General features: G+C 37.1%; 3 protein-coding genes across 3 annotated transcripts; 1 reads left to right on the forward strand and 2 right to left on the reverse strand.

Moving 5' to 3' along the window:
• Positions 1 to 477: 477 nt before the first annotated feature.
• rhbdl2 (rhomboid, veinlet-like 2 (Drosophila)) lies at positions 478 to 5,634 on the reverse strand. The gene is made up of 8 exons (XM_067394282.1): positions 5,338 to 5,634; positions 4,569 to 4,791; positions 3,531 to 3,679; positions 2,648 to 2,760; positions 1,539 to 1,639; positions 1,369 to 1,429; positions 1,188 to 1,249; positions 478 to 1,008 (listed from the first exon to the last, which is right to left on the reverse strand). Exons 2-8 carry the CDS (start codon positions 4,785 to 4,787, stop codon positions 826 to 828), a joined length of 888 nt encoding a protein of 295 aa, XP_067250383.1. The 5' UTR covers positions 4,788 to 4,791; positions 5,338 to 5,634; the 3' UTR covers positions 478 to 825.
• A 1,105-nt stretch (positions 5,635 to 6,739) lies between these two features.
• On the reverse strand, positions 6,740 to 25,907 carry akirin1 (akirin 1). The gene is made up of 5 exons (XM_067405952.1): positions 25,531 to 25,907; positions 11,559 to 11,705; positions 10,907 to 11,041; positions 7,305 to 7,376; positions 6,740 to 7,165 (listed from the first exon to the last, which is right to left on the reverse strand). Exons 1-5 carry the CDS (start codon positions 25,733 to 25,735, stop codon positions 7,155 to 7,157), a joined length of 570 nt encoding a protein of 189 aa, XP_067262053.1. The 5' UTR covers positions 25,736 to 25,907; the 3' UTR covers positions 6,740 to 7,154.
• Positions 17,699 to 19,734, forward strand: LOC137024141 (uncharacterized). Its single transcript, XM_067391341.1, has 3 exons — positions 17,699 to 18,877; positions 18,968 to 19,220; positions 19,325 to 19,734. The coding sequence occupies exons 1-3, from the start codon at positions 17,699 to 17,701 to the stop codon at positions 19,732 to 19,734; spliced, it is 1,842 nt and encodes a 613-aa protein (XP_067247442.1).
• Positions 25,908 to 27,435: the final 1,528 nt, after the last annotated feature.

The raw sequence follows: 27,435 nt of genomic DNA on the forward strand, positions 1-27,435 counted from the left end.
GTTTTGGAGAACTACCATCAGCTAATTAGAACAGGGGGACAACATTTGTTTTGGGATGTTTTCCGACGTAAACTCACTTGACCGTCAGCTATTTGGCTTGGTACAGCATTTACCTCACACACAAACTCATTAACCAGCACATAAAACAACTATATTTAAAACAAGTGAATATAATTAATGACTAACTTGAACACATTGGTTTTAAAATGTTAGTACATTATGTTTTATTTTATTTATTTTTAAATAAAAATGATATTTCCAACCTAAACCCTGAAACAAAATGATATGATAATCATGTAGTGATGCATGTCATTATAATTGAATTGACACAATTTCCTATTGATTATAGGTCAATAACTTATGCAACGCCACATTTAAAAAAAACTACATTGTTGTGACCTCAGGTTGAGGTCTGTCCACTTGCTGATCAGTGCTGCCCTCTACTGACACTTCCAATATTCTGAGTCTAAGAAATCAGAAATGCATTTAAAATTTCTAAGTAAAACAGAGTTTAATAGAGAAAAACAACAACAAATTCAGTCACAAATTCAGTTTGTAGGCCAGCATGTAAAGGGCTCAATAATTTTGTGAATACAAGAGGAACTACATTATTTGAGGAGGTGTGTTTAAGCAAAACCAAAAAGGGATTTAAAAATTACATTTACCTTTATTATATGTATGTAGAGAATTAGCATATGACATTAAGAGTCTTGTCTGACAGTTATATTGACCTGAGACTTGCTTTTTTTTTTTAAAAAGCCATGATAATAAAAAGTCCATTGTGAACTGATGCATGACTTCAACTATCACAGACGCACATCCTCCTCATGCGGGTGCTGGGGACAGGAAGATGTTGAAAATTACAGCAAACAAGATGAAGGCGATGTATCCCACAATGCACAACCAGAAGCGTGGGTCCCTGAGGAGCTCTTTATTGTAGTTGGTGAAAAAGACATAACCAATGGTCATGCCTGCTACACCACCACCAATATGGGCCACAAAGGAGACCTAACAAAAACAAGAACCTTGTGTGAAAACTATATTCAGAGTGAATTCTTGTGGTATGTCCTATTTATTAAGCTTGTAGTCTAAATAAATCATTCTATTCGAGTATTAGGTATTCTGGTTTAAATAATATATTTTAATATATGGCTTATGATTCTGCTATGATCTTAAAACGGTCTCACCTTCATGGCAACGTCGTGGCTAAAGAACCTTCTGTAAATAGCAAATCCAACATCTGTTCCAACTGAGAAAAAAAAAAAATTTTCATTAACCAGTCAATAGGTCTGAACAAAATGCTCAAACATCAATAGTAGATGTCAAATAAGATACCAATAGTAGAGTGGAAAGTGAAAATGGACGCACCGATAAGAACAATTACAAGAATGCGAAACGCACCCATAAGTGGAATCATCTCCCTGAAATTCTATAGGAAAAAGAAAACATTTTTTATTTGGGTACTTGAGTATATAGTCTGAATTGTCTTTTCTAAAAAAAATGTATATCCCTTCAAATATAACTGGAAATCTACTCACCACCACAGCATTCATGAAGTAACCTCCCATGAGGGCATAAACACCTCCCGAAGCACCCACAAGAGCACTGCGAGGATCAAAGATGGAGCTGGCAAGAGAGCCTGAAAGAGGATTCACATGTATATACACACATTCCTTGAGAATATGAAGATTTGAATCAACAGCAAAATTATAAAATGATCATAACTTAATAATTTTCAACTAAAACTATACTGTATCTAACCAGGAACTTCTCATTATTGAGTGAATGTCCAGAAGTTTAAAGTTTTGAATGTTTTCACCATGCTTTAACTTCATTTACCCACTTTTTATTAATTAAAAAAATTGAGAAATTCTTTGAAATTTCAAATTCTTCAAGAACTACAGCAAAAACCAGTGTGAGAAAAGAAAATATATATTTTTAATCAATATTTATGAGAATTTGTATTTGAATATATCATTAGATTCCTAATAACATATGAGAATTACCAGTATGAACTCCATTGACTTCAACTGATTTAATTAAATTCATTGAAAATTTAGATGAACTTTTGCTCTACAATCAAATAAAGACAATTTGTCATTTTATTTTAAATTTCAGAATTATTGTGTGTGCATATGCGAGCATGTTATAAACAAAATGCAGCCCCGGTGGGAAGGAAAACAAATGTATGTGTAAGTGTAGGAAAGAGGCTAACTCTAACTAATAGATGTTTTTTTAAAGAAAAAATTCATGTGTAAAGCCACAGTTCACTTTCCGCACAAAACAGTCCAGAATGCAAAAGGTGTAACAATTCAGTTTAAATGGTCATATCTCTTATACTTTTTATTTTTAAAAAATCTGAAAAAATAAATGTGTATTTTGACAGTCTTAAACTTACAAAGTTTTATCTTCATACTAAAAACTATAGATTAAAAAAAAAAATAATAATAAATGATGTACCTCTTCTGGGTCAAAACAGACCAGAATGCAATAGTATGTGAAACAACACGTATTTAAAGAATAAACATTACTTTAGAGTTGTGACATAACTTGCAGTAACTGTTTGCAATCCAAACAAATATTGCATTGCAATGTGAGAGATTGTATACTGTATCCCTGTAAGAACTACTGAAATACGCAAACCTACCTGCAAGGACTCCTGCCATATAGACCATGCCTACTTCAAAGCCCTTATGCACCAGCTCCAGGGGAATGCCAAGAAGAAGCTGCATTAACAGGTTTCCCATGATATGCTCCACCCTAAATGAAGAAAGATGGTATTAAAAGGTAGGGTAGGCAATTTCGGAGAAGCTAGCAATAGCAAGCTAGCTTTGAAAGCATAGCGCTGCATTCACATGGGGCGTCGATGTCAGTGCTTGACGGAAGGCATTTCTGAAGCTTGAGCTGACGCGACCGTCATAGTACAACATGAATGCAGTTGGTTAGCGTATATGATCTGATTGGCTGACGCCTGCGTTGGCACTTGAAAAATTGAGAAATTTTCAACTTCTGCCATGAGCAACACGAGTGAAGTGACGCCACGGAACCCATAATTCAGTTCAGCAATGCATGACGTCACCCATTCAAAGTAAATGAGAAGTGTTAATGTCGACGCCCCGTGTGAATGCAGTGTAAGATCCCACCCTCCCTTCAGAGCATCTCCAAAGCCTCACCTCCTTAAACTTCCAAGATATATATTCAAAGATATATGTACCATTTTATTTTTTATATTTAGACCACTTTTATTATTGATTGCCATCAGGATGTGAAGAGAGTTTCAACCAGTATAACAAAAGTGTAAAAAAAAAAAAAAAAAAAAAAAAAAAAATTGCCTTACCTACCTTTAAATACCTATAAGTTATTAACTTGGTTGTCTGGCCCATTTTAATAATGTCACTGGAATTAACTTTTATCATTTCATTCATTCAGGATGGTTCAAAATAGTTTTCATTGAGCATTTTCATGCACAACTGCAACTCCCAACATAGAGAGTAATTTTAAAATGACGAAAATGAGCAAAATCCCCTTACCCGGCATGTACAAACATGTAGGAGAGAAACCGCCATGCCTCCTCGCGTTGTTCAGGCTTATAGGTAAGAGGACTCTCCCAGATCCCTGTACCCAGGGTTATCCACTGCTTTTGAGGCTTCCATACCGCATAGTATATAAACACTCCTAACTGTAAAATCGAAAAGAGTTCTGAGAGAGAGGACATCAAATCTTCATTATGCCAAAAAGCACTGTCCAAAACATTACCCTGTGTGTCAATGCCTCAAAAGGCATTTTTACTGTAGCAGAAAAAGCGCAGATTACAATAGGAAAAAAATGTTGGTTTAGCAGTAATTAAATCATATTTAGACACATCATTTTCAAAAATTCTGTGTAAATTAAACCAAATATGAATTGAGGTAAATAATAATAATAATAAAAAGACACTTTCTAATGGAAGTTTATTAATTTGAGACTGATTTTCAGTGACTAGGTCTATTTTAAGTAATGTCCATGGAAACAAGGATGAATCTGGCTTTTCAAACACTGTGGCTAAGACTTGCCATACAGGAAAGGAAAAGTGGACAGCATAGCTCAAAAAAGAATCTCTGTTCTTTCATAGCGAGACTTCCCAACAAAAATGTTCGCAAATTGATGGAAATGTACTGGTTGCTGCAAAGTGTCTACAACGAATAAACATAGGCCCTATATATATATATATATATATATATATATATATATATATATATATATATATATATATATATATATTATATATATATATAAAAAAAATTATATATATATATATATATATACACACACATATATTATATTTATATTATAATATATATATATAGGCTGGTTTAAAAGAGATTTTCAGCTGATTGGCCAATAGATCAGATAAACCATCTCAACACCAGCTTGGCCAGGATGGGAGACCATTTTAAGCCAGCTAAGACCAGTAAGCTTTAACTGGTTTAAGAGACAGTAGCTGTGGTGACAGTAGAAAGAGTTCAATATAGCCAGCAAGATAAGATTCCAGCGGGTACAAAGGTTTCTATACAAACATTTGATTGTACCTCCGCTAAGCTGATGAGGATGATGAAGATCGGTGGCGGACAGCAGTTCGCCCGCTCCAAATACGTCTCCCGTAACTCCTCGGGAAGAATCCATTTCGAAACATTCTTATGTATCTTTTCTACCCTGCGACCTCTTCTCTTCGGATTTGCTCGAGTATCACCTTCTTCATCCCTGTCTACGGGAATAGTGTCTTGCTCTTCGATGTCATTATCGCCCATTTCTCTTAAAAATGCAAATCAAAAGGATCGTTTTTTGGATTAATTGACAAGAATGAACAAAAGGAATTACAGTTTTTTTTAATTATTATTTCATTAGGCTAACAGAAAAGTTTTTAGTAATCTTGGCAATTGTAGCAGAGCAAAAGCAAACTTAAAAAAAATCTAAAATGTACTTCAAAGCTATTTAGATTTAATCTCCACGTTATTCAGAGGCTCTCTCTTCCGGAGTTATTGGCTCTTCCTGCATAAACAAACTCATCCTGTATGGAATTATTTACGAGGTTACTATAGGCTATATGCTTTATTTTAGAAACAACTTTATGAGGGAAAAAATTGTAAGAGTGATTCATAGCTATATCGGGGGGTTTTGTAACCTGAAATACAGGTTGTTTTTTGTTTTCTTTTTTTAAATGATAGGGCATTTTCTATAAATGTTTAGAAGTTGCATTTAAACTGAGCAAAATTAAGTGCTTTTGATGTCCGAAAATCCTTTGAATAAAGAGAATTTGCGAAAAAACAAAAAAACAAAAAAAAAAACAACTCAACTTACCGTTTCTTCTGATCCACTACCTCTCACGCGAGTACAAGAGATTTCTCTAAGAGCGCGCGCCGACCAGTGCTCATTAATGTTGTTGGTAATTTGAAATAAGGCAAAAAAGTCTCTGTTTTTAAAATAAGATAAACAAAAATAGTTTCGTGACCACCACGGACTAAAAGACGCTCTCCCTGGACGATAATTACAGGCTTCATCCAGCTTTTCCGGTTCCAGTCTTCCTTCCTCTTGTTCCTAACTTGAGGGTCTGCAGGATCGTTTTATGTTTACTTTTGTTGAGCAAAAAAGCAACCTCTGACCCGCCAAAGTATGGTAGACTCTTTACCTGAGCTTCCGCAAACCGCCACACCTGAAGTCACGTGATGCTATTAATTGTTTTAAACATTTCGTCCAATTGACGAAATGCACGCCAAAAACGATATATAAACGCTGACAATTAACTAACCATAAATAAACATACAAAATATTGTAAAATACATAAACTCATTTAAAGAGAAGGTGGCATCCTTTATGAGCACTAGATGTCGCCATTTCCAGTACAATCAACATTCGGGTTTCTTAAAGAGAATTCGGACAAAAAAAGAATTTTACTCATAGTTGCGTTTCAAAACCCGTATAAGATTCTGCAGAAAACAAAAGTACAAACGTGTTTTTTTTAAATGGTTTTATATTTAAATATTTTAAAATGTAATATTCCTGTGATAGCAAAGCTGAATTTTCAGCATAATTACTCCAGTGTTCAGTGTCACATGATCATTCAGAAATCATTCTAATATGCCGATTTGGCACACAAGAAACATTTATCAATATTGAAAACAGTCGTGCGGTGAATAGCATTAATTTAAAAATAGAAATATTTTTTTCTAAGTCCTAGTCAATTGTTTTCTATAAAATAAGTAAACTGACCAAACAAGAAAAAAGCAAAACAAAAAGTATAATACAGTTGTTTACATGTAGCATGCACTACATTCCAAGTCTTCTAAAGCCATTCAATAGCTTTAAGGAACATGATTATAAATGTTAAATCACTGATACTTTTATATCCAGTGAGCTATTAATGCCACCCTCTCAAACACAACAAGAATTGAATTTCAGGCAACAAAAAAAAAAAAAAATAATGACTTGAATGTCCCCATCACACAAGACTCCACAACACTTGCAATTTATCCTATTAACCACTTTCATGGAGATTTAACTTTTTTTCCATGGAGGTCAAACTATGACATTATTTAAAATATCTTTTGTGTTCCAAAGCAGAAATTCATAAGTGTTTGGAAAGACATGAATCCGAGTAGCTAATGAAAGATAATCCACTTTGAGTAAATTGATATGCAACACAAACCTATACAAGTTCAAAATTATTTGAAAGAAAGAACAGAATCAATACAAATGCTGACTTATCACAGATCTTTTATTTGTCAAAAAAGAAAAAAAAAAAAGTTGGAGAGTTAAAAAACAGACTGAAGGATAGAGGGAGAGAGTCTGGTATATCTGCTGCAGGTCAGTCACATTACATTATACAGAGATGATCGCATCAGCCAAGCTTTTTTACAGCGGTAGTTTGACATCTTTTCCCACAAATTCTAAAAGAGATTTAACTTTCTTAGAATGCATCTAGATATGCATATTTGGTGTTGGGCCATCAGTAACAGTTAGCAATAAAAATGAGTTAAATGTGGATAGACCATGGCACCCAAGCATTTTAAGGGGGGGGGGGATCAAAAGTGTAAGGAAGAAATTTCAAGTGAAAGGAAGGGGGCTGGTTCTATAGCAACCGGCTGCTGAGGGTTGGCTAGTACCATCTATACTGTTCTTCAAGACACATCTGAAAATAAAGAGACAATAATCAGCATTTGGACAAAAATGGTACAACTGAAAACTACTTTTTTAAAATTTGATACTGCAACAAACAGACAATGAAAGAATGTTAATTGGCTGCTAATAGAGGAAGTTAATATACTTACAGCTTGCAGGCCTGGCGCCATATCTTCGCATAATCTGATCCTGTGTGAATTTCACGAAGGACTCGTATTGTTCTTAAGGGGAAACGGAACAAAAACAGCACATTAAGAATACAATTCAGCCATAAACTTGAACAAAACTGGCGAAACAAGAAAACATAGCAATGTAGCATGGCGGGGAGGGGGAAATAAATAAATACATTATACTATGGACTACTTGCACTGATCCTCGTGACGCACATCCGGTTTAAATAATACTGCTCAGTTATTTCTGGTGTTGTGCTCTTCAAACCATTCCTGAACCATTTTTGCTTCGTGGCAGAGCGCATTATCCTGCTGAAAGAGGTCACATGGTCTGCAACAATGCTTAGGTAGGTGGTATGTGTCAAAGTAATATCCACATGGATGGCAGGACCCAACAGTGCCCAAAGCATCACACTGCCTAAGGTAAGCGACGAGCACACACACCTGGCCATACATGTGATGTAAAAGAAAACATGATTCAGACCAGGCCGGTTCACCAGTTCCTTCCTTGGATCACTTTTGATATAGATACTGACCACTGCAGACCGAGAACACCCCACAAGAGCTGCAGTTTTGGAGATACTTATCACAATTTGGCCCTCGTCAAACTCGTAAAACAAAAACAAAACAAAAAAACACTAATATTCAAAAGTAGTCGCGCTGTCATTGCATTATTCTTTAATATTTAACATTGTTAAATTTTTTTAAGGCAGTTACCTCACATTCATTCAGCTATTTTAAACACTGGAATAAAAGCACCAACGCACACAAGCAATCCATGGGTTTCAAAGACGCCACTTTCGCTATGCCCGCCACCATATTTGTGTCCGAGATGGCAACTAACACAGCAGCGCTTCATTGTATTGATGGTCATCTTTAGCTTCAGCGCGAGTGCTCAAACAGCAACACAAAACATTATCTACGATTGTGACAGTCATATTAATAACATTTTAATGGTCTACACTATTGTATTCAAATATTGTGAATTCTAGTTGCTGTGTTTCGGCGTGTTGTTACTGGAAGAACGCATATACAACGAGTTATTTTGACTACGTTACTAGTTCAAGTTCATGCGCGCATGATTTTGCGCAAATATAAGTTGTAATTTTATGTTTATCTTGTATAAATATATATATATATGAATTACCATATATAGGATGTGTTCCGTTAAGTTCATTAACCTAGCAAAGCACTTCAGTTTACGGTTGTTCATTCAGTGCTTGTAACGTTAGCTCAATCAGTAATGTTATTATCAAAATGAGATGATTTGAGGAAAAAAACTGGTAGTGTTCATGATCCGTATTAACCAAACCATGTGCTTATGAAAATAATACAACAACAATATAAGTGCTAGTTATTAAAAATAACGCATTCATTTTTTGAAAACATTAAAGTTTTAATATTACAGTAGTAAACATTGCCGTTTTGAGCTGCGCACGCTGAAGAGAATCAAAACCCATAAACTGAAGGTTAATTAACTCAACGGAACACATCCTGTATAAGATAATTCAGATATTTATACAAAATAAAAATACTTTATTTTTTGCCTTACTTTTTGAGCCCTCACACTGAAGCTATTGATGATCATCAGCTCTGCAGGTTATTTACCTCAACGAAACACATCCTTTATGAGATATTTATACTTAAAAAAAAATTACACTAATGCACAAGTGAAGTTTGAACAAGTTGTGTAATCAATGTTTAACTCGAGTAGATGCGCTCTTCCCCACAACAACACGTTAAAAACAACACCACAGAGAATTCACAAAGCTTTATTACAATAGTGTTCTCGTTATAAAGTTATGTAAATTACAGTCCCAGCAGTTATTAATGTTGTGCGTTGCCGTTTGGCTGCCAGTGGTGTGATCCCTTCTGATTGAAGCCAACAATTCCGCCGATCTAACTCCTTTGGGATCGAATAAAATTGTAGTTCGGGGTTTCTCTGACGACTGTTAAAACGCCAATAACAAAACATATCCCAGATATATTGTAAACTTGTTGTGAACCTTCTGAGAGCGTCTTGTTGCCCTTCCTCTGGTAGTTGTAGCTGCTGTCACCATAGACAAACAGGGCGCGCAGATGTGACCGGACACAAATATGGCGGCGATAAAATACAGTGACGTCACATGAAACCCATGGATACTGCCCTTACGAAAATTAACCATAATTACTACACTTTTACTAAAGTAAAACCATGGTTCGCCTTCATAAGGGTGTTTGATTAATTGTAACTATATGAAAGTCAAGATATAGTTAATCGTCAGCTTGGCTTGTTTGTGCATGTCTTGTAGGCTCTTCACTGCTCATTTACAGTCAGAAAGCAGCTAGCGCACGATGCTAGTGGCGCTAACGGGCTTACAGTGACTGTCATTCAGTTAACAGATTGCTAGGATGGAATCAACCATTCTTGCCAGTTTTAACTCGTTTTTGTTTGCAGTACAATTATAGCTGTAATGTAAAATAGTCTAGCCATCGTAATAAAGGCATTGTCACCCATAGTTACTACACTTTTACTGTAGTAAAACCATGATTCATTTTCATAAGGATGTTTATCAGTCAAATTAACGTTCTTATCAGTTCAAAGATAAAAACACTTAATGAGAAGACGAGCACTGGACTGCAACAGGTTGGTGGGGAAATATTTATTATTCAGAATGTGCATTTGGAAGGGAAATATATTTATAAACATTTTAGCAGGTTGAAGATAATGTTAATGCAGAAAATATGATTAATTGTTCAAAAAAACATTTGGCAGCCCTAAAACGTAGTAATAATCTGCGTTTTCATGAGAATCTCTCTGTATACAAGCGCATTGAATGCTGACCGGAAATCCTCGAGCAGTACCAATTAGAACGCAGAAGTAGTTGTGCAAGTAGTCCATTAAAAGAAATAGACCTTATGTAGCCCTGACACTTTTCAGTGCTGCACTCTGTGTGTTCTGTTTTAAAATGTATTTTAAAATCTTCAATCTACTGACATTTGTTATGACAGCGCTTCAAACTTTACAATGCTCATGATAACTTTCCTTAACTCTACAATAAGTAAATCCTCTTCACCAGCTAATTACTCTTTGACAGTGATGCCATAGGAATACAGAGCTACCTCAAAAATTAAAGTTCAAAGACAAAATTCTAAAGATGCCTGCACGGTTTCTCTGGTCTATAGACCTTATTTTCCAGAGAAACATGCGCGTCGCCATCTTTAGAATATTGTCTTTGAACTTCCGTTTTCGCGGTCGCCCTGTATATTTCTATGGCATCGCTGTTGAAGAATAATTAGCTGGTGAAGTGGATTTACGTGTTGTAGAGTTTACAATGCTCATGATAACTTTTGTTATGCTTAAAGCGGGTGTCTTAAATGTCAATAGAATGGGAAGATTTTAAAATGAGCAGTTCATGCATAAATACATAAGATCGCTGTGGAAATACAAGCCGGAAGTCAAAAGACAACGAGCGCAGCGCTGTAAAGGGGCGGGGCTACATAAGGTCTATACATATAAATTTGTGTTTTTATCTGAATGAGAAAGGCATGAAATCGATAAAGCTAATACAGCACAGTGTGGAATCTGCAATGTGTTGTACCTGCAAGCTTTGTGTTCAGTATCTGTTCATACTCTTCACGGATCTTCTCCTCGTGATCTTTGATAAGGCGCTCACACAAATAGCCAACCTGCCTCAGTGTGAACAGTGGCTGATCCTTCTTCAATGATGAGGCACCTAAAAAAAAAAAAAAAAAAAAAAAAAAACAACTCTGAATATCTACTTGACCATGTCACTATACATTCAATTTACAAAATATCTATACTACGGTTCAAAGTTTTGGGGTTGGTAAGATTGTTTTAATGCATTTTAGAAAAGTCTCTTATGTTCACTAAAACTGCATTTATTTGATCAAAAGTATAGGAAAAACAGCATTACTGTGTACAATTCAAAATAACTGCATAGGTGTCTATGGAGAGACAGAAAGCTCTCCGATTTCATCAAAGATCTTCATTTGTGTTCCGAAGATGAATGAAAGTCTTACGGGTTTGGAACAACATGAGGGTGAGCAATTAATGAAGTAAACATTTTTGGGTGAACTAACACTTTAATAATTACAGACAGGTGTGCTGGAGCAGGGATGGAACTGAACTCTGGTGGGAAGGTAGATCTCCAAGAACAGTATTGGGCACACCAAGTCTAAAGGCTGATAAATGGTGAGCTTTTCATTGGACATGAGGTTGAGCAGACTGACCTGTGGGAGAGCTGGGGGAGGTGAGGGCGGGACTGGAGCTCTGGATATCAGTGGAGCTGCAGGGCTCAGTCTGATTGAAGGCCCCTTCTAACTGCCGTCGCCTCTGGTAGCGGCTGTACTCCTGACGAATGTTCTGGAAGATCTGCTCTGTTGGGGTTAAAGGAAGACAATCGAGAGTTCAGAAAGATGTTAATTCAGCTTACATAAAAAAAGAAAAAAAGAAGACTTCTCCTAATGGCCTGATAAACTTGAAGAATGAACTGGTGTGATGTCATTATTTTAAACCAAATCAGGCCAAAAGTAGGTTTGTTTGGAGTTGTTTCAAACTCCAGAAACCAGCTTGTCAAAGCAAACTTTTCAGGAAAATTTCACTCCCTGAAGACCTTCAAACTACCCATTGGTCTATGGCAATTGTGTAATTAGTAGGTGTGGTCTGGGACTCCACCTGGTGCCTTATTTGATGTGGAAATTGATTAATTTTTTTTTTTCAGTTGACTTATTCTGTTCAGACCATCAAGGTCAGAAATGAGTAAAAACATGAACACAGTGGAGCGCTGCTTTTGAGTAGAAATGAAGTTGTAATTCTAATTCTAAGTGACAATGACATGGTTTGTCTCATCTTTAATACTATAAAGCTGCTTTCTTTAAAGAAATCTATTGTATTAAGTGAAATATAAATAAACATGACGTGGCTTGATTTAAGTGCCAAATTGCCGGGCTGGTGCAAACATGTCCACAGTGCTATTATCAGATGCTTTCTTTACTGTGGTTGTGTCATCGCTGTCGTTTTTGTTGTGTGTTTATTTTGTTGTGGGAGGTGTCAGGATGTTCCCTACCAGTATACTTCTGCTTTAGCATTTTAAACTTTTTGCCCCCAAGCAGAGCAAAAAAGAACTTTGCCGCAAGTATAATCGGGGCCTATTTTCAATCATCTTAAACGATGAGGTGAAGAAAAACAACAGCAATCACTGGCTTTACTTCAGCCACCGCACACAATGCACAGAGGATATCCTGCTTTCAGCATGGGTCCCATGACGAATAGAGTGAAGAAATAAGTTTCACTTCAGTTTTACAATCAGCCACAATGGTACACTGACAACGTCACTAACACACTCTGCATAAGGGACAAAATGGGATGCAGGCTAGTTTGGCTTTGTGGAGGGTAAGGCTTATTTCTGGTAACTGAATCTGGGTGACGGGACTGCAATGCGGAGGGCAGCAATGCAACCATGAACCTCCTGAGTCCCTTTCTAGAAAAACTGGGTTGGGTTTAGTCCCCCATCCTAGTCTTTAACACCAACAGATTACTCAAAACTGTGTATTAGAAACCAGCATGACTTCCATGAGCCATACTCTTTAAAATTATCTTCTATAATAGACTTAAATCATCACAAAAGTGAGTATTTGGATGTTGAGAGTCTCAGATTCCTGAATGTAGGTCATTTAAAGCTTCAAGGGTGGACAAACACCAGTGCACATCTGCTGTGCCTGCATCACTTATCTTGGGTGGGGAGCTCAGAGTTTCCCCCCCTTCTAAAGGCATCAGCATTCACATAACTAAAAGACGAAAAGGAAAAAAAAAAGAAAAAAAAAAAAACCTCAAGGGGTAGAGGTGTGAATCTTCGCTTACCTCATCATTCAATTACGATTCAGAGGGTAATTAATAAATTATCAAACATTTTTCAATGTATCCTGATTAGGGCTGGGCGATATATCGAATGCTTTTGTCACGCGCATTTTGTCAGTAAAGTCGGTTCCCTGATTACCGCTAAATCGCAATCACCTGCTTTCAAATGAAGCGGCATTTAATAGACAGAGCCGGAACACTGCTTTTAACCCTGGGTAAAGGAACGTTTTACAAGAGAAAAGAGGTTTGCACCGCTTTTTACCTGGTGTTACATCAAGCACGTCCCACAAATTTATTTTATGCATGTTATTTTCAAAATCCCGAAACAGACAAGACAGGCAACTTTTTTTTATTAATATAGCCTATAATAAGTAGGGCTGGGACAATACATCGAATCTCGATTCACGATAAGAATCTGATATTTTCAGATGTTTCGCAATAGAGTGCCCCAGGGATGTCCCGTTTTTAATGATGACGTCTAAAGTCCCCGCTAAAAGAAGTAGTCCCTTTTAGCAATTTGTTAGCAACTGCCGATTTTAAGACACAGTAAAAGTTTAAAAACTCACAACAAGTTGGTTATATCTGGTGTGTTTTATGTCATAGATCAAAACGTGAAAGTATTTAGAGGCTTTGTTAACCACAGACCTTATTTCAGGCGATTTAGCAAAAACCCATTCAAAAAACCCATAGACTTGACGGCGCTGGAACCGGAACTCCTAAAATGCTAACTCGCTTCCGGGTTTTGCCTACAAAAACGCGTCATCCCTGGGGCACTATTCTCTCTTGGAACGATTCTGAGCTTAGATTTTAAAACAGCAGATGGCACTACTATATGTGCTTTAGAAACACTCGTACATTGCCTGCTTTCAGTTCCTTTACACACCACTTAAACCTAAAATAATCATTCATAAAATTCAAAAAAGTTTAAGCGAATTACAAATCTCGCATCACAAAAGCATTCTGAGGCAAGGTGAATGCACAAGCGCAGTCCAGTAGTCTTCTTCATGAGTGTTTGAGAGTGTGCGGTTAAAAACTAGCCTAGAGTGCCATCTGCTGTTAAAACCAAGCTCAGAACCAATTAGAGAAAATATCAGAATCGATTGAGAATCGATGCATCGTCCCAACCCTAATAATAAGAGTACTTTATTTACAATAAAACGGTGTGATAGGCCTTTTTAGTTGCACTTTCTAAAATTCTATTCCTTTGTTTTTATGCACTGATGCGGAATCATTCACATCAGCATCGCAATTAATAGAAAAATGAATACATTCCACATCTCCATCTTGATGGTAATGTATTCCAGCAAAGCAGGCAGTGTGGCTACAACTTAAGAGTGCCTCACTGCAGAAGAGATTTCCTGTGTTTACAATTCAGTTCTCATCTGATTTTACTTGTACAAACACACAACTTTGCATGGCCAATAAAAAGGGGGTTTGGGGGAAACACAATCAAACCTAGAAATTAGTATATGTGAACCAAAGACTCACTAATGATTTGTAGATGTCGTGTAATAAAGTTCGGTCACAATGGGGTGTCCAATCCCTGCTCCCGGAGGGCCTGCCCTGCAGAGTTTCGCCCCAATTAAACAAACTTGAACCAGCTAATGAAGGTCTAACTAGGCCTTTGATTTTTGACAATGTGTGGATGTGAGGATGTGATGTGTCTTAGTGAGATCTTCAAATCTCAACGGTTGTGATGTAATTATATAAATATATTGTCTGATGAGCTGCATGGAGTAAAACAACTTTCAGCTTCGATTCACAGAAAATGCAGCTCTGCAAGTGCTGTGTGTTTGATTTCGCTTTGCATTTGGGAATGCAACGTGCACAAACCATCCGTAATGACAATCGTTTATGAATCTGTTGTCAAAGAGAAACGTCTTCCTGGATCTCCCTGTGGTTTTCCATCAAAATAAAAGCTCAATGATTAATGTTTGAGGGCAAGAAATAAAAGACATCCAAAAATGTTAGTATTGTAATTTTACTGTTCTGTAAAATTATTTTTATCATCATCATCATCAAATAACTATATTAACACTTTAATATTTTCATTATAACTATTAATACCTTCTTTTTTGTCTTTAGCTGATCAAATGCCTGGCTCACTTAAGTGACTGCAACTTTGTTGTTGTTGAAGGCTTTTATAGAAAAATTATTATATTATATATGGGCAATTCCACGCAAAGGTCATCCTTGCCATGAAAAAAAAAAGTTTAAAATAAAAGAACAAAACCCTATGTAAGTTGTTAATTTAGGTCTGTAATATACTGTATTAATGTGCTCTATTGGACATTTTAAGAAAATTGCCTTGTTTATCCACAATATATGAGGTAAGCAACAATGCTTAGATAACATTTTCAACCAACCATATTTCATGCTCTCAAAAAATGGATCAAAGACCCCCCTTTTTTTAAACTTTATTTTAACAGTAAGCATTGTGTAGAAAGATGGAGGCATGCCTGAGATATAAATACACTCATTTCGTCATAACAGCACTGCCTGTGTAATTTATAAGGGCTGGAATAAAGAGGTCATGACGCTTCAGTGCTCTGTCACGTCCATAACGTTTTAAAGATTAAGTTTGTGTCATATAACAATTATAAATGCAAATAACTTGAAACTTCATATGCAAAGCTAAATTATGTTTATGCTTATTAGGATCAACAATTCATTTTACTACGTTGTTTTGAACAACCATAATAAGCGTTACGGACGTGACCGTTACGGACGCTTCATATTAAATCCTATGAGTTTTCTTTCTTTATATTGCTGTGATCTGTTTCAGGCTTACCGTATCAGAACATATCCAATAATAGCAATCATCTTTGTGCTTCATTAGTTTTAATATGAAAAAATGTCTCAACTTTTTAGTTCATTCGATTTTATAACAAAATTCAAACAATACCTATAGATATCACTCGTGAATAAGCGGCAGATCAAGCGGATCAGGCGCACATGAAATAATCTTTGCTCTTTTCCAGTTACAGAACGAAATATCAACATCAGAACGTCGGCCTATATGATAAAGTAAAAAGTACAGAAGAGCATTGTGTCTCATAGGACACTTCCCTCGGGATGTTACGTTTTTACCTATTGGTTAATTGAACAGGCAACTGATGATAATCTCGCGGTCAAACTGACAAAATATAATAATATTGCAATAATTTTGACTTGAAATAAAATGTGATCATTTTTACTCAAGGCTTTGCTTTAAACTGCATAAACTAGCCGAAAATCGTGCGATCATTTAGACATGATTGAAAGTGACAATAGTGTCAATCGGTTCACCTGACTGTGGGAGAAATCTGTGATTTTAAACTGCTATTTGATAAACTTTAATATTTGTTAATGTATTTTAGCAAGCAATGCTGTAAGAAAGAAAATCTGTATTCTGTTATCGTCCTTGCTGTAATGTTACGTCTGTGTTTATAGTAGCCTATTCACTTCACTGTAGAGAGGCGTCCTGAAAGTGCACGAGGAACCTGATTGGTTTAGGCGCGAAACAGGCGCCCTCTAATTCGCTCGCGCTGCCTGTCATTCAATCTCAGGTTTTGACAGCTCGAAGATAGCGTTATCGACAGACAGATAAAAATGGTAAGATGTCACTAAAACAGCACACAATTAAGTTAAATAGATATCTAGTTATTATAATGTATCATATCAAGTAACCTGACCTGATACCCCAGCTCTTTCATCACCTCAGATAGGATGGGTTTTAGAGATGCACCGATCGATCGGCCAGGGATTCTGAGCCGATCCGTTTTGTTACCAGCAGCACAGGCAATCTTGGTATAAACACAGTTTTGAATCGTTAAATAACTAAGAAAGTGAACCCATGTTGTATTTAACAGTATTGAGTCCGTTGAACACCGTTCATAAACTCTTAAAGGGACAGCAGTCCAATATCCCTGCTGCTGTCTAAGTTAATCAAAAAAAAAAAAAAAAAGACAAAGAAAATCACTTTCTGCTCTTGACTGAATACGTTTTATAACTTTAATGGTAAGAATTTATCTGTATTAATATTTACAATAAAGACTACAGAAATTAAGGTAACCCATGTACAATAACACTGAACTTTAATTTCTATTTCTTACCTGAATAAAAACCCAGTTAACCTGAAAACTTTTGAAAATCGGAATTGGCAAAAAAATCGGAAGTCGGAATTGGACAAGAAAATTGCAATTGGTGCATCTCTATCAACATATGACAATAACGACCTCTATATATGACAAAATTTATAAATGCCTATTCAATTAACCTAATACTAGTAATACTATAGGCTGCTACATGTTTGAATTTAGGTAAAAGGTATGTCCAATGCTGAACGTCAGAAAGCTTTCAGGGAAAGGCACAAAAATGATGAAAACTACAAAGAAAAGGAGAGGAAAAGAAAGAGAGAGGAAAGAGCCAGAAAAAAAAATACAGCAAACTAATGAGGAGAAAGAAAGAGTCCGCACTCTTGCAAAAGAGAGACAGAGGAAAAGGAGACTCCGTCTTAAACATCAAAGTTTAGATGTTCAACTGGCTCCTGTCCCAGCATACAAGTGTAAGCAGTCTCTTGGAAGGGCGGTCAAACGAGTTCTTACTGCTCTTCCTCAAAGTCCAAACAAAAAAAGCAGTGATTAAAAAGATTGTTGACGCAGTTGGATTCATTGAGCACAGTGAAATTAAACAAGTAGACCTATCAGGTACAACAGACCACACTGAAGAAAAGGTCAAGCAGTTTTATGTGCGGGATGACATCTCACGACAGGCACCTGGCAGAAAAGATTCTGTCACCATAAGAGAAGATGGAGTTAAGAAGACATGTCAAAAGAGGCACTTATCTATGTCTGTTTTAGAGGCATATAGAGTCTTTCAGGATGAGTACCCAGAGATTAAAATAGGAAAATCAAAATTTGCAGCACTGCGGCCAAGAGAGGTCTTCACAAAAGCAGAAACACCTCATAATGTTTGCCTTTGTAAATACCATGAGAACACACAAATGCTGCTTGAGAGTGTTCATAAACACATACCACGACATGCCTTCCAAAGCGTATCAGCATTTATCAGAGCTCTGGTCTGCAGTCCTGACTCTCCGGAGTGTATGTTGAATGGATGTAAAACTTGCTGTAATGCAATTCTCCTTCAGAACATCATTAGCAACATCCCAGATGAAGATAAGAACATCCAAACAATGTGGCATTCATGGGAATCTGAAGGAGGGTTTCAGGTAAAGATAATGAAGAGAGGAGAATTGAGGGATGTATTTGCATTGCTGTTGGCATCAGCCACAAAATTTCTTAAACACTGCTTCATAAAAAGAAATCAAAGTGCAGTTTTCCAACAGAAGATGAAAGACACAAGTGAGACTTCAGCGGTGTTACAGATTGATTTTGCAGAAAATTACACTACTGCATATCAAGATGAAATCCAGGCAGCCCACTGGACCAGCAGACAAGTCACACTTTTCACTGCTGTTGCATGGGGCAAAGCAGATGTGCAATCCTATGCAATTGTCAGTGATTCACTGGAGCATGAAAAGAAGGCAGCTGTAACATTTCTGTCCAAGGTGGTGGAAGACCTGAAGAAAAAAAATCCAAGAATGGAAAAATTGCACATCTTCAGTGATGGAGCAGCATCTCACTTTAAAAACAAATTTATTTGGTCATTCATGTCCACAATCTTTGGGGAGATCTTTCCAAGCCTTAAGGTATTTATTCAAATGTTTTGTATCATAATGGACATATGTGTTACAAGCTTACATATGGTGTTCTTCAATGACAATCATTTGACTGTTTAGGTGGAATGGCACTTCTTCGCCACAAGTCATGGAAAGGGAGCTGTTGATGGAGTAGGTGGGACAGTGAAAAGGTCCGTTAGTTCAGCTGTGCTAAGCCGCAAGGTTATTGTGAACAATGCACAGTCCTTCGCAAAAACAGCTGCGCATTACTGCCCGAACATTAATATTAAACTTGTTATGGAAAGGGACATACAGACGTTCACACATGAACACCAGCTAGAGCGTCTGTGGACGGATGTAAAACCTCTCATAGGTAACTATTGGATAGCAATTTGTGCTCACTAATGAATGCGTGTAAATGATAAAGTTATTAAAGTGATATCTGTAGTATTATGACCTATTCACACTCTTTCTTAGGAACCCAGAGTGTGCACCACATCGAGCCCATCTCTTGGGGCCTCATCAAACATAGTCAGTATTCGTCCTCATTAGAGGCAGCAACACACAAATTTCATCATTCAAATGAGGATGAGCCCCAAGCCCATCCAACTGAGCCACTGGTCAATATAAAAACAGGCGATTGTCTGCAGATCTGCTACAAAGGCAAAAAGTCTAGCAGGGAATTTGTCGGCCTTGTTACCGATTTGGATTCTGATGGGTTAGAAATTCAGTTTCTCAGGAGAAATGATGAAATGGGATTCGTTTACATCCTCCCTACAAAGGAAGACAAGTCATGGGTGGAAAAAGGACAAATAATCCAGCGCCTCAGTCCTTTCCTTGACAACAGAGGCCGTTATCATTTCAAAGAGGCAGTACTGGCAGAGTGAAAGAAAAAAATAATTAAGAAGAAAATTCATGAATTATATGAAAGATGAAAGTGTTAAGCATGAATGAATGAAATAAATAAGTTCCTTCACCTTTCCTCTTTCCTCTTTTCTCTCATTATCAATTATTTTACATATCGTATTATGATATTAGCCTGGTAATGTCTGGAATGGCATAATAGAGAAGTGTTTTCTCTCTGGCTAGGGGGCGCTTGTCTGAAGTTTAAAATCATTGGTTACCCGTAAGCCAATCAGATACGTTTAGTTATGACGCCTGTACAGCCGCATCGAAGCACAGACATCATGCATCGAACTCAAATCTATGATTGAACTTCCACTGTAAACCTGTTGTAAACACATGATGATGCGAGCGAAATACCGGAGTGAACATGGCTGTAAACGACTTTTGCAGATTATGCGAAGTTAATGCATCCCGAAGTTTGCATCCCGTGTCTCGTTTCCCATTTCCGCGGTCGTTTCGGTTTTGGATTTCTCTAAACTAAAAATTTAAAATCGGCGCGTAGCATCTACGTCACGGCTCTCAGCCCGCCCTCTGTTCGTTGATTGGCCCGGCTGTTTCCAGACCGGTGGCAAACAGAAAGCTCTGACACTGTATCAGACTGAGTACAGAAGTGAAATGAAATTGAGCGGAAGTAGGAAGTCTGACGTAGTCAGGCTATTATGATATAGGATCCAATCTAAAAAAAATAAACTTGTAATGCCATTTTAAAAATCTTCAGAATAATTTCAGACTGTTTTCTTAATGTTAAAACTGCCATTCAGAGACATTTTATGGGTCAACAAAAGAGCCATGATGGTTTGATTGTTGATTTCTCAAACATGTTTTATGTGTATTTCAGATGTGTCACATCCATAACAGAATTTTGTCACATCCATAACGTTGGTTTTTCCTCATTATACACTTCATAAAAAATGTTATATTTTAAACATTGATATTTTTGTGCTCAGCTAAGACCCCTTTATCATGTGAATATCAATATTTATACATTCAACTTAAAAGTTCACAGACTTTTAAGAAAGTTGCACAGTATACTGCAAATTCTGTCATTTTCTGTCACATCCATAACATGTGCCTATTTGCCTTTTTTGGGGGTGTTTAAAATTATTTTAGAAAAACATATTTTGTCTACAAATTTCCCAGATTGGGTGCTCTGAGAATATGCATTGACAATTTATATATTGTAAGAAATTTATTTTTACAGAGACATTTTATCTGTCATTATGAGTTCAAATGTCACATCCATAACGCTGGAATTGCCCATATATTATATAGTGTGATCAGTGGAGAGAAAAAAAAAAATTATTTTTTTTTTTTTTTGGCCCCGACACAGGCAACGTGAGGTGACAACACAGTCAGCTTTTATCAGTGCTAGTTCTTTGGTGTCGGTTTGATGTGTCCCTACCCTTTTCACCCACTGCCTTTCATTGCATGGGCAAAAGCAGGCCTTTTCTTTTGTTCTAGAGAATAGGTCTGTAACAAATAACCAAAATCGATAATGAAAATAATCAACAAATCTGTCTCTTAATGTGTTTGAGATATGTTTTTCTCAGTGTAACTTAATGTATCCTTATTTGAAATCTTAATAGGTTATTTAGTAGTTAAAGTGTAGTGTAGTTCACAATTATCTGTTAAATGTTAGAAAATTATTTTGCAAAGGCTTGTCCTAACAGCAAGTCTCGGTTAAACTTCACAGCCTTTAGTGAACAAGAGTCAGGCAGACGGAGCATAACAGAACAGAAGTGCAATAATTCTCACTAAAACATAGGCCTACATTATTGCACTTTTTGAAAGGTGCCTATAAATAAAAATGTATTATTTCTAATATATTTCTTGTTAGACATCAAAAGCAACATGCAGCAATTTTGTAATTAATGGATTATTTTTTTTAATCATCAACTATGAATTATTCCATTTGAATAATCAAATAAATAATTGTCCGATTAATCGGTTAGCAAAACAATTATTAGTTGAAGCCCTATTGCAGAAGAAAGTCTAAAAGGTTTTAAATAAAACAAGGATGATATGTTTTAGATACAGCTACAGGAATATGCACAAACTAGTCAACTTGCAACACCAGCCCCCTTTAATGACAGGTAAATCCCTCTGCCTGTATCAAATGCTGCCAAATGCTGAGACTAGGTCCAACAGGTTACTTAGCAACTGTAACCTTATATGGTCAAACCAAGCAATCAATCACAGTGGCTTCCTGAGAGAGGATGGGGAGCGATTCAAGGCCCAAAAGCACAGAACAGGGATAATACGACTACAATGGAGGTGTGGGATGAACTGGATTGGGGGGAGGGGAGTGTAAGTGGGTGTAGAGTTATGGCGTCGTATTCACTACACTGTCGAGGCTTTGAGGAGGGAATTTAAAAATCCCAAACTGGCAGGAAGAGCCCTCAAGCCCAGGGTGTGTTCCTGCAAGGAGCTTGATTCGCTTTGTTTAGGATTTGGTGTGTTACAGGCGTTAATTATTCCGAAGCAAAAAGCTTTAGCGTTTGAATGTCAGATGACTTATAAAAGCAACCTCAGACATAGCTTGAAATATCAGACACCAACTCGTAATAAGAAACTATGAGCTGCTGATGGAAGATCTAGAAAATATTTTATTCAAATGTGCCCATCTAGAGAAATAAACCTAAATGAGGATGATAAAGAGGGTCGTTCTATGAAAACAAAAGGGGCATTTGGTTTCACAAAGACAAGACTACCAGACAGCGAAGTGGGTCACATTCCATCCTTGCCATTTGAACCATTTTACTTCATGACATTTTACTTAACATGCATTTCTCTCTATCTCTCTGGCGCATCCATTTTACTGCGGAAATGAGAGTCAGCATCGTCAACTTCATCTTTGCCACCGAAAGACTAGTTTATTATTAAATTATTAAAATGTCTCCTTTGTTGTTTCCCCAGACACCTTCATATTCATTACTTTTGCCAGTGTGCTATGGCAATCTTTATGGAGTGCTTAATTTATATATTAAACGCCCATTATTATGGTTTATTGCCTCTCTAACGTAGAAAGAGAAAAAAAAAAAAACTCTCAACCCCAAAACTAACCCCTAGTCGGGGGCAGACCTAAATAAAAGACTATTGCAGCTTCTGTTTAATGCCTGTTCTGTTTCTTCTAAGCTGCTTGTCACGAGAAAAAGTCAAATATTTTCATGTTTTTGTATTCACTATGGTGTTTATCAGACAACACAATTATGAGATACAAGATTACGAAATGAGAACCAGGTTCTTCCTTTACTATTCACCGTCACTTAGCAAAATAATCTTTGTGTCAGCAAGTCATAAGTTTTGTCCCAAATGACGCACTACCCCCTCTCCCTCCGATACGCAATTAAATTCCACACTTCGTTTTTTCCGCTAATTTAGTGCATCATCCGGGTATATAAAGTGCACTTTTTGTTCTTGGAATTTTCTGTGTGAATGCACTACTTGCGCCATTTATACTTTCTATGACATTTTTAAGTACGTGAATTGGGACACACCTATAGTTCTATGTAAGATTAGAACCCCTCTTTAAAGAGAAAAAAAACAAAAAAAAACTGACAGCATAAAAACTGATCTGAACAGATATTTATAGCACTGAATTTTTATCTTGGTGTTAACAGGACTTTTTTTGTCATGTCCAACTCAAAGTATTGCAAACTGGAATCATTAAAGGTAGGGTGAGCAATTGTCGGAGAGGGTAGCAATAGTGAGCTAGCTTTGAAAGCCTAAAGGCCGGAACACACCAAGCCGACGCCGATGAACTAGTGGCGACAAAAGCATACTGCGGGGTTGGCTCACGTCGGCAGCGTCTGTGTCCAAAGTTTGTCTGACACACCAAACCAACGCTCGACAGCCGACGGCCAAGTAACACGTCAGTTCTGCCTGCGTGAGATGAAATGCCTTTCCGAACCAGCAGGTGGCAGTATCTGAACAGCCAATCAAAATGATCAGATGGCCCAACGGACCGATAAGCTCCGAAGCTGATTCAACATTTCGGCATTTCGGCATTTCGAATCAGCCGAAAAAAAAGCTGATGAGGACCAACTTCAGCCGACGATGTGGAACACACTGAGAAAACTTAGTCGGTCGACGAACAAAAACTGCCAGATGGCCGACCGTTGGCTTGGTGTGTTCCTGCCTTAAGATCCCACCCTCCCTTCAGAGCATCTCCAAAGCCACGCATTCTTCAAAACACAGCAGTGCACAGCAGAGAGCACACGAGAGACAGCGTTAAACTACCTCATATCTCAAAGAACATAACATTACAATAATAATGAACAAACAACTTGGAGCACTGACCTGTATCACCTTACTGCTGCAGATTCATCTCTGCGTTGATAGTGTTGCCACTGAAGCACATAAATTCGAGTCACAAACCGCTCCGAGTATAACGTCAAGGGTTTCCATCTCTTCCAAATAACGGTAGTTATGGCGTGAACGCAGCATAAGCTTGTTGTCTTGGTTCAGGAGGAACTGTAAAGTTGGCTGCCGTTTCAGTTGCAGTGCACACACGGTGATGGACATCGAACTATGCATAGCATGAAACACGCCGATGACGTGCGAGGTCTGCGCGAGCAGTGTGTGTGGAAGTATAAAAATACAGATGTTGACAGGATGTTGCAGCATTGCACTTGGACCGAATGCAATGAGCAGACGAACATTTAATAGTCCTACACCTTCCAAAGACAATATATATACAAATATACATATTTAGATCACTTAACTTAGTGATTGCCATCAGGATGTGAAGAGACTTTCAACCAGAATAACAAAAAAATGTTTATGGAACAAATTGCCTACCCTGTCTTTTAAGAATCAGAACCTAAAACATTAGTTTGCATATCTTCTCAATCCTACTGATGGGGAGGCGCACCTTACAGCACCTATAATTAAGAAATAAACGATGGCAAAGTGCAAGAGTTTGTTCTTAACTTTATTGTTATTTCACTCATAGCTTACGAATTTATTCAATGTGGCGTCTTTGATATTTTAAAACGTTTTTCTAAAGCTGTGACTGTTTTACAAGCGCTAAACAGGAGGATTTGGGCGGGTTCGCCAAGGGGTCCATACATTTCAGATGAAAGCAGCGCAAGTATACAGACTACATAAAAAAATACACGGCTTTAACGAAATTAGTGTTAAATATCAAATTACTTAAAGCTGCCGAATTTTTGCCAGGGTTATTTTATGTATATATGCACACATAACATGAACACTTGTGTTTTCGAATAATATTGTTAAATCTAAATTAAATAATGCCAATCCACCCTTGCGCACATACCCACCTTTCCTCTTTGTTTGGACACACTGGTTCAATCCTGCTGATAAACCAAGTGGCTAAACGCAGAGATAAATGTTCACCATCCAGGCCAGAGCCAGGCGTTTGTAGAAAGACATTGTCATGTGTATTGTTTTCGGTAGTAATGGTCGATGACTACGTGTGCGTGTGTTCACACTAAGCCATGGGAGTTAAATGAAGCTCTGTGTCAGCTAGTCTGTATTAGCGTCCGCTTTCAGCCTAGCTAGCCGAGCTCAAAACAGCTATTCATCCAAACTGCATAATTAACTACAGCACATACCAACTACCCACCACAACCATACCATCCATTAAGAAACTCAAACTGCATTACTCAAAGCAGCTCGAAGGAGGAATTAAATTAACAGACTGTCGAAATTCAAATACCCACTAGCTGGTTAGCTGAGATTAAACAACCCCCCATTCCCCTCCTCCATGTCAAACAAACCAACGCTTTTTTCCCTCAAAGCCTTTTTCTCACCTGGAGTTAGCCTGTGTTCTCCACCCATAGACTGGGGCGACATCGAGTGTGCCGGGCTCTCTGTTGACGGGCGAAGACCGCATCTCTGCGGGGAAGGAGTAGTCGGAGTGCCCGGTAGAGGATTGCACCTCCTTCGCTTGGGGGACTGCGGGCTGAGAAGGGCCTCAAACTCCATAGATCGCTTCAACGTCGCGCCACAAGCCATGATTGCTGATTTAATGGGACAATAAACAAGAACGACGGTAAAATGACACGTTTTCGATAGTAAAATGCGTCGATTTCCCTTTCAAACTCGACTTTTTCGGGGTTTTTATTGAGCTTCGCACGATGTCGGCGGCCCCCCCACTGTTCGCTCACCGGTTTAAACACCAAGTGCCAGATTTGTAGCAAAAATGCTAAAACGACACAGCCGAGGACTGTACCATTCAGGGAGAGGGGAGGGGGGAATGTTATAAACAAGTTTGTTTTTTCTTAAATAACATTAAATCATACTTTATTTTGTTTACTAAGCAACAAAAACATTCACACGGTTTAAAATATATTGTATACATATAAGCTATATTTTAAATAAGTTTTTACTTTATGAATAAATTTACTACAGTGGTAATCGTCCCAACCTGTGATTCGTGATTTGTTAATGCCCTCTCTTAACATAGTTTCTAGCGATGTGTTGCTCCAAATCAAAACGATTATTAATAATGAAAGTGATAGTTATACTTACTCAGGTTTATGCTTGCCATTGTTTAGCTTTTCTTGTATAAACAGGCCTCTTGCTCCGACTTTTAGGTGGAGGCTATTTGAATATAGAAAAGAACAACTTTTACTATAAATTAACTTAATATTTTAAGACCCATGTACGATCATTATCTACCTTATGAATGTATATTAAATAGCCTAGGTAAATATATAATATGAATACATTATGTATAATATTTGATTATTATTAATAATAATAATAATAATAATAATAATGTATAATATTTGCTCTTTTTCGTCAATATTTGTTTTTCTCTTTACATGCTAAGTGAACTCTTTCAGTTTACCTAAACTCCTTTTGGGTTAGTATCTTTCACTCTAAGAAACCCCCCCCCCCCCCCAATTTCCACTCCTCCAACAGCTTAATCCTGATTGGTGCTTTACAATCATATGACTCTGATCAATATTTATTGAGTTTATTTGGCCAATGACCATATTTCTGTTGGATTTGCATGTTGGTGTTTGTTTGTGATAGACCTAAAAGCAGTCTTTCAGCTCACAAGAAATAATTTCCTTTCTGTCTCTTTACATTTAAACCACCTCTGTATAGACACAGTGTGGTTATTTTCACATTGCTGACTCCATATGAATATCACACACTTTTATATCCCAATATTTGTCTATTTTGACTTAATCCAATGAAAATAATGTAAAATGTAAAACATATCGGCATTTAATAATGTAGGCCTAATTGATAACAATTAAATATACAATTAAAACCTGAATTCTGGAAATTTGGGGACTTTTTAAAATTTGAATAAAATGAAAACTAGAAAACTTTCAAATCACATGAGACAATATTTTATTCACAAAAGAACATAGTTAACATAACAAATGTTTAAACTGAGAAATTTTACAATTTTATGCACAAAATGAGCTAATTTCGAATTTGATGCCTACTACAGGTCTCAAATTAGTTGGGACAGGGGCATGTTTACAATGGTGTAGCATCTCCTCTTCTTTTTCAAAACGTCTGGGCATCGGAGTTATGAGTTTCTGTAGTTTTGGTGTTGGAATTTGGCCCCATTCTTGCCTGATATAGGTTTCCAGCTGCTGAAGAGTTCGTGGTCGTCTTTGACGTGTTTTTCATTTAATGATCTCAAATTTGGACTCGTCTGACCATAGAACACATTTACACTTTGAAACAGT

The sequence above is a fragment of the Chanodichthys erythropterus genome, chromosome 2 (genome assembly GCF_024489055.1).
Source record: "Chanodichthys erythropterus isolate Z2021 chromosome 2, ASM2448905v1, whole genome shotgun sequence".
Lineage (NCBI taxonomy): Eukaryota > Metazoa > Chordata > Actinopteri > Cypriniformes > Xenocyprididae > Chanodichthys > Chanodichthys erythropterus.